At 32.4% G+C, this 8,530-nt stretch overlaps 1 protein-coding gene across 1 annotated transcript; it reads right to left on the reverse strand.

Moving 5' to 3' along the window:
• Positions 1-335: 335 nt before the first annotated feature.
• Positions 336-1,283, reverse strand: Cavporv1r639 (vomeronasal 1 receptor cavPorV1R639). The gene has a single exon (NM_001167423.1). The coding sequence runs from the start codon at positions 1,281-1,283 to the stop codon at positions 336-338; it is 948 nt and encodes a 315-aa protein (NP_001160895.1).
• Positions 1,284-8,530: the final 7,247 nt, after the last annotated feature.

Genomic DNA, 8,530 nt, shown 5'->3' on the forward strand with positions numbered 1-8,530 from the left:
CCCACACAAGCCCTACATTCTGTGACCCAAAACACCTGAGTGTCCACTTTGTATGCTGTGATACTGTGATTTGAGCAACTATCTCTAAGATGATAATATGTAATCTATTAACCGGTGATTTATTACTGTTTTTTTTTTTTTGTAGTTCTGTATTACTTGTACCCTTACACTGTTTTGTTTTGTTTTGTTTTTTCTTTTTCCTTTTAAATAAAATTAAAATAAAAACACCTGTCAGTTTACCTCAGAGAGATATGAAACTTCTCCTTGCTTCTCTGTGTTGCCTGTTAGACATAAGAAATGAATGTAGAAAGTACTAACCCCAAAACACAATTTATTTATTTCTTATAAGTGGGGAGAGCGTTCCTTAACATAACAAAGCAGGGCCTGAGTATAGAAGAGTCCTGGCTCATCAGCAGAAATGGGCTCATAGTTGGAAAACACACAGAAATTATCTCAGAAATACTCACCAGCCTCCTATATACCTCAGGAAAAAGAGCAATAGAAATGTTAAAAAGGGAGGACAGGCTGTAAAATGATACAAAAGTGCCCACCAGAAAGAGGATGCTTTTGGTGGCTCTGGACTCAGGGGATCTAGAGAAGACATTTGTCCTGTGAATGTGTTGAACCTTCTTCTTGTGTTGGTACAGATTAAAAACCATGGAACTGCTTGCACAGATCATGAGCACAGAACAAGCAACTTCAGGGAATACTACTAACGCTATATAGATTGAGCCCAGGATTGTCCCAGGATCTGTGTAAGTACAGAATATTATTTTTCTTTCCTTTGTGATATTTCTGCTAGACCATCTTCCAGACATATACAACAGATAAAGAGGAAAAATGAAATTTACCACCATGTGCACAAACCAGCAGAGGTAAATGGAAAATCCGATACACTTTGGTGCTTTTATTTTAAGGTCTTTCCAGCAGGAGTTCATGGGGCTGATTGTGATCCTCTGGAAGATACTCAAGAGGCAGATGGTTCCAATTGACACACCCCTGCCCACTCTCTCAACATAAAAGAAAAATTTGCAGACAAAATCACTGAGAGAATTTTTTAGTCCAAATGCTACCATTGTCTGAGGCAGTCCTTTAGAAAGAATAAATAAGGAATTGGCTATGAGAATGTGCTTGAGTATCAAATCTATGCATCTCAACTTGCTTTTAGTGTGGTAAATGAAAATATAATGGTAAAGAAGGAAAAAATTTCCCATGACTCCAACCGTGATCTGTGAAAATAAGATCATTCCTATTACCAAATTGACGGGTTCTATGTGTGTCATTTTTTCTAAAGTTTCCTTTAAATTATTGTGACAACTATTTTTCTGAGCAAGATGTGTTGTAGAAATTCAGCACCAAAAATAATTTTGAAGATAAGTTCTTATGGAATTGCAAAGGTTTCATGATACAAGAGGAGCTGAAGAGGATTCTCAGGCTATTTCAGTGTAATTCATCAGTATGGATGAGATGGTGTGAACCTGGGCAGAAGTGACAAGTGAGAAAAGACAGAAAGAAAACACAATATTTTCAGTAAAACCTGAAGTGTATAATAGTAATATTATTAAAAGAAAAGCCACAATAATTATTGACCTCATACTATTAATCAATTATGAATGAATTTCATCTCTAAGTTTAATAACAATCACATTCAATATCAAAAATAATCTCTGTGGTCTAAGAAAAAAATTACTGTTTATAAAACATTAAACTTATGACAAAATGACAAATTATATTAAAATTAGGAATTATTTTCATTAAAAGCTTGCATAGTTATATTTCGAGAGAAATGAAAGACAAAAGGAGAAAGACATACACGGAGAAATGGAAGAGATAGAGAGAAGCACGTTCATCATGTAGAGCTCTTATACGTTACATAAGAGAATTAAAAATGAGAAATGTTGAAGTTGAAATTTAAAAAATGAAGTTATCAAATTGATAAGTACATTCAAATATTCAATGCTGTTAATTATTTATTTATTTTTTTACCAGTACCAGGGATCGAACTCACGACCACGCGCTTGCAAGGCAGGCACTTATGCCACTGAGCTAAATCCCCAGCCCTTTAATCTTGCTTTTAAACAGAAAAATTTGAATAAAACTTCTGGTAATATCATCAAAGAGCATCCAGAAGGCTATGTTGCAAGTGACAGGAAACAGCAAGTTTGGTGAAAACATGGAGAATCCAAAAACTTGTCCATGGAAAATGGGTACAGTTGTTTTAGAGAGCTTTTTTGGTAGAATCAATTTAAGCTGTGAAATGTAACTTTAATTTCCTCTTCAGTCTCTTTTTTTCAAAGGGCAATAGTTTTCATTTTAGAAATATTTCAGTTCCATGTTTATGCTACATTTCTAGGTTCAGTGTCATTACAAGCTACTACTAGTGGGATTTTTTTCTTGATTTCTTTCTCAGTAGGTTCATTGTTGAAATATAGAATACATTTACATTTTGTGTATTTTTTTGTATCCTGCTACTTTGCTGCAACTGTTTATCAGTTGTAAGTGTCTTATGGTGTTTTTAGAATCTTGATTATAAAGGATAATGTTACCTACAAATATGGGTGATTTGATTTCTTCCTTTCATATTCATATCCTATTTATTTCTTTCTGTTGCCTGATTTCTCTGATTAAAAGTTTGAATACTATATTAAATAGGAGCAGTTAAAAATGCACTTTTTAAATTCCAGATTTTAGAGAAAATGCCTTCATTTTTCCCCATTTATAATGATGCTATCAGTGGGCTGACATAATTTTTATTGATTTTAGATAAGGTTATTTGATATCTAATTTGCATTAAGGTTTTTATTATGAATGGATATTGGATTGAGTCAGTCTTTTCTGCACTTATTGAGAGGAACATTAGATTTTATTTTTCCTTACTGTTTATGTGTTGTACTGCATTTATTAATTTATGTATATTGGTCCATTCTTTCATCTCAAGGATGAGCCACTTTGGTTATGATATATGAACTTATTAATAATTTTTTGAAGTACACTTATTCATGTATCATTTTAGGATATTGCATCTATGCTAATTGAGGAATTTTTGTTAAAAAAAGGTTTGTCTGGTTTCTGTATCAAGGTAATGCTGGATTCCAGAATGAATTTTGCGGTGCTATTTTCAGTTTCATGGAAGATACTGAGTTGCATTCATGTTAGATTTCCTTGAAATTCTGGTAAACTTCTATGGTGAATCCATTAAGTTCAAAGAATTTTTTATTTCATAGTTTTTATTGCTGTCTCTGTTTTATTGTCTCTTATTGGTCTCTAGGATTTTCATATCTTCTTTGTTCAATTTTGTTCATCAAAGAACCAAATCAAGCATTGAGCATTCATTTACTCTTTCTAATGTTTTTTAAATTCTGAATTCCATTACTTTCCATTCTAATCTTGATAATCGTTTCTTCTCATAATTTTGAATTAGGTGTATCTTTTGATAATTTGCATGACCTTAGTATTCTCTTACTGTGTGCATTCAGAACTGTAAACTTCCTTCTTAGAACTGCTTTTGTGACATCCCATAAGTTTTCATATTATTATATACCCATTGTACATTGATTGTAAGAACATTTTAGATTCTTCTGTGATCCATTGGTTATTGAATAATATAGTCTTAAATTTTCATATGCTTGTACAATTTCTGTACTTGATTTGGGTATTGATTTCTAGCTTCATTTTTTATGTTCCAGTAACATTCAAGAGTTTATTTCAATTTCTGTATTTATTTAAGCATTCTACATTACTGAAGACATGGTCTATTTTGGAAAAATTTCTGTGTGTGGTTGAGAAAAATGTACATTATATTTTTGTATGAAACATTGTATGGATATCTTTAAATACATTTTGCTCATAAGAATGGGGTATTGAGGTTCTTCACCAAGAATGTGTTCATGTTTATCTGTGTTTTTGTGCCCAACAGTTTTTCTTTTTTGAAGCTTTGCCAAAAGTCTATGCATTTGCGATTTATAATTGTTCACTTCCTGTTCAGTTGTTTTGTTTATCCATATGCAATGGCCACCTTTGTCTCTTCTGGTCAGTTTTAGATTGAATATGGTGTCTCTGAAAAGAAGAAACCCACCTTATTTTGTTTTGGGTATCTGGTTACACTGATTTCCATCCTTTAATTATTCATTTTAATGAAGTTTGTCTGTTGTAGACAGTATATGGATGGTGTTTTTTGAATCAATATGCCATTCTATATCTTTTGATTTCCTAGTTAAGACTATGGACATTGAAAGTTATTATTATGAGCCATTTGCTAAATATATTCATAACATTTTGTTTATATGGAACTGATATTTTGTTTGTTCAACAATTCTCTATGGTAGATGTATATTTTCTTTGAATTTTTTTGATAGTGTTAGCCTCTGTCATTCTGTATACATTTCCCTTAAATACTTCTATAATGCTGGTTTAGTGCTCATGTATTTCTAAAGAATTTCTTTGTTATGAAAAGTCCTCACTATTCTGCCATTGTGAAGGCTAATTTTGCATAGTATGGAAGTACAATTCTTTTTTTAATTGCTTGATAAACATTCCCGAAGCTCATTTAGCCTTTAAAGCTAATTCTGAGAAATGTGCATAATTCTGATATGTCGAACTTATATGTCCCTTTTTGTTCTTCTCTAATAGTTTTTATTATCTTCTTTTATTGTAGAATTTCTGGAATTTCAATTACTATTTGTCATTGAAAGGTCTTTGTCTGGTTATGAGTATTTGGAGTTTTAGATGTCTCTTTTTTTAAAATTTTATTTAAAAGGAAAAAGAGAAAAACACAAAACAAAACAAAGTAGTGTAAGGGTAGAAGTTATACTACAAAGCAACAGTAGTAAAATCAACATGGTATTGGAATCAAAACAGAGCCGAAGATCAATGGAATAGATTAGAAGATACAACCACAACTACAAACACACTCAACCACCTTATCTTTGATAAAGGAACCAAGCAGGTTCATTGGAAGAACGACAGTCTCTTTAATAAGTGGTGCTGGAAAAACTGGCTCTCCATTTGCCAAAAACTAAAGCTAGACCCATGTCTATCACCATGTACTAAATTAGATGTCTCTTGTACTTCAATATTGAATGATTTCCCAAGCATTGGAAAATGTATGCTATGATCTCAGTGGATAAATTCTTTATACATATTGAGTCATTTCTCAAAATTCTTAGGCCTCTATTTCTTTCTGTCCCTCTGTCTCTGTCTCTCTCTTTTTCATATTTTCTCAGTAGGAAAAGCCATGCAAATTGAATTAAGATGTTTTACACACATGTACAAGTTTCATACACTAAATTTTTCCATATACATGTAACAAACATGTACTAATAAATATATAGGATAATAAACATAATAATAATAAACATAATAATCATATAACAAACATGTACTAATAAAAATTTTGTTGTAGCATTTTCATTGCCATGAGATCACTCAAAACAAACCATGCATGTTTCACAGAACAAGTTACACTCTCTATATAATAGCTCTATTCATTACTTACTATAGTCCCAAACTCAAAATCACTCTCATACACAGTAACAGTTGAAAACTTCAGATAGTTATTCATGCAATAGAGCATAATAAAGCTTTGGTAATTGATGCCATCAATAATACTAAATAATAAAAACGCATTTCCCACAACTCTCATAAAATGCATATAGACGACAAATATGAAAGAACTTACTAAGTCCATTTATATGAAGTTCCAATAAGGCAATATGGATATAGTTTCTTAAATAGTGACAATGATATAAGTGTATATTTAAATGTTCCACTCCTATTAATATATTCAAAAGAAATATACCTAAAAGGTAGAAGAGACAGAAGAAATCTATAGTTAAATGACAATATTCCATTTCTTGATCAGTTACATAGAGTTGTGTTCTCTTCATAACATTCTACTGAGCTGTGCTTTTGAAAGCTCTGATACCTTTGTCATTCTGTACACATGCATGTCTTTGCAAGAAGTCAAAATATCCATCTAGGAGAAATATGGGCACTGAGACTGTGTGTGACTTATCATTTGCATCTCTACAGGATGAAACTCACAGAGTCACAATGACACATGATAGTCCCCAATAAGAAATTTCCCAAAGCAATGACAATGTTTTATACATGGAATGTTTAAGTTGCTCATGGGATCTAGCACTGTATCAACTGTAGATATTTTGTGATTCATGACATTTTTGCTGATCTTTTTTACAGTCTTAAATATAAGAAAAATCATGCAAACAATAGAGTTCAGTATTTAAAATAGGCAAGCCAATGTAGTTGGGAGAAATTGCTTTAAATTCTTCTCACCTGCAGTTCCTGAGGCTCTTCAAAATGGCTCAAGAACCTCAATATGCAAGTGTTGCCAGTGGGCACACTTGAAAACCCTGTGAAGATGAGGAAAACTTGAATCCAAAATTTCATAATGAAGCCCTTGGGTCTAAAGTCTGCTAGTATCATGATGTTCATTACAGAGGTGCACTACGAACACCCTAAAACAGAATGAATGAGAAGTACTTATAATCAGATTATTGAGACTCAAATCAATGGACCTCACACTACACATATCTATGCAAAGGATAGAAAAATGTTTAAGAGGGGAGAAATTCTCCACATTCCAACCAGAGCCTGAGATTAGACCATTCCTTATTACAAAAGCCTGCATATGAGTTGGGCCATTTCTGGTGGCTGACTTTTATCTTTACTCCAGAGTATTATGCAAAACAGGAGCTGTGTAATAACATTGATTTGTCAAGTGAAATCCAATATTTTCCATGTGAAATATTTATATAAATTGTATTTTAAAAGGCTTCCTAGAGTTTAATGTGTAACTTTAAGTAGCATTTACAGTACATAACTTACTGCCATAATGTGATACACATGATTCTTTATCTGATATTCATAATTCTATGATATATTCACTGGTACCATTTTCCTGAAAAGACAAAAAGAATTTAGATATAAAGGGTGTGAGGAATTTCTCTAAATCCACATTCTATTTCTGAGTACCTTCTTAAGAGTTCAAGTCATCATATTACAGTGATCCATGCATAACCATGATTATAGCAGCACAATTCACAACAGTTAAATCATGGCAGCAGCCTGAATCCCACCAACAGTTTAATGTAAAACAGTTGTGTAAATGGCTGAGCACTACTCAGTCATAAATAACAATGAATAAGAGTCATCTGTAGGAAAATGGATGGAGTATTAGCTGCTGTATGAAATGAATCAGACACAAAAGCTTAAATATCACATAGTTTCTTTTGTTGTGAGAACTAAAGTGTAAATAATTTAATGAATAAAATAGAAGACATGGAAAAAAGAAGTTATACTTGTTGGAGATGGAAAAGGGACCTGGAGAAATGGGAAGGAAAAGTCAGGGCACCAAAGAGAAGTGAAAATAATCATGATGTGTTACTTGTATGAACCAATTCCATGAGATGCAAATAATTATCAGTCATCAAAAATGTACACTGCTAATGGAAAACAAAAAAAAATTTAAAAATCTATGTGCCACACTGAGGCAGATAGCAGACTTGAGTGTGAGGAGCCTTATGGGAAAGCCTGAATTTTACCTTTTGGGCTACAGTGACAAAATATGTTATCTGTGTCTTTAAATTATCCAGACCTGCCTTTGGTTTCAGTACCATGTCATTTCATGTTACATCACTGGCATTTTAAAATAAACTTATCCAATCACAGTTCCATTTCAGTGTAGATATTGATCATGTAGTACAATATCAAAAATAAATGCAGTCTTTAAGATCCTGATAAAATACAGATGCACTAATTACAGTTTAATTCTCAAAGAGATTGCCTCATCTATAAGCTGGATTTACTGAATGTGAAATAGGCTCCATATTATTTCGAAGTGGAGAGAATCATTTGTGATATTACACGAATAAAAGTGCTAGGGCCTTTAGCAAGGAAATTGATGAATACTATTACTCTGTTCCTAGATGTGATACCTTAAACAATAACAAATTAAAATACCATAGCATACATGTAATTTACTACTAACTTCTGATCATTACTCATCCATTGCTTGATGCATGGATTAAGTGAAACTATTAGAAAGGAAGGCAAATTTGCAAAATGCATTAAAATATGAGACCGAAGTAGAATGGAATATGAGAACATGAACTCATGAGCACTTCGATTTTGAAAACAGGGAAATTAACTTCTACAATAAAACACAACAAAACATTCCAAGAAACAAAGATATGTTAAAGAAACTTGAATGGAGGAGTTTGTCTTGAAAAGATTCACAAATTACTAACTGGTAAGCAAAAGCATGTTCAATACCAATAAAAATGTGGGAAATAAGAAGAAAACTACAATGTGTTATGGTACATATCATGTGTCATAATGGATATTAGCAATTTTTATTGACAATATTGAGAAGAGTGTGGAGAAACAGGATGTCTCTGAGCTGGACTAGGAATGCAGATGCTGAAAGACCTACAGATGTTCCACATTGAAGAAATTCTCATCATCTGGCCTAGCATTCTGACATCTGTGTATTTTTGAAAAATAATTGAAA

This window comes from Cavia porcellus, unplaced genomic scaffold, assembly GCF_034190915.1.
Source record: "Cavia porcellus strain 051 isolate PalLab524CR breed Dunkin Hartley unplaced genomic scaffold, mCavPor4.1 scaffold_7, whole genome shotgun sequence".
Lineage (NCBI taxonomy): Eukaryota > Metazoa > Chordata > Mammalia > Rodentia > Caviidae > Cavia > Cavia porcellus.

Bases quoted from the DNA above. Each gene is read 5' to 3' on its own strand.
- Cavporv1r639 (NM_001167423.1), bottom strand. From the start codon at position 1,283: ATGACACACATAGAACCCGTCAATTTGGTAATAGGAATGATCTTATTT.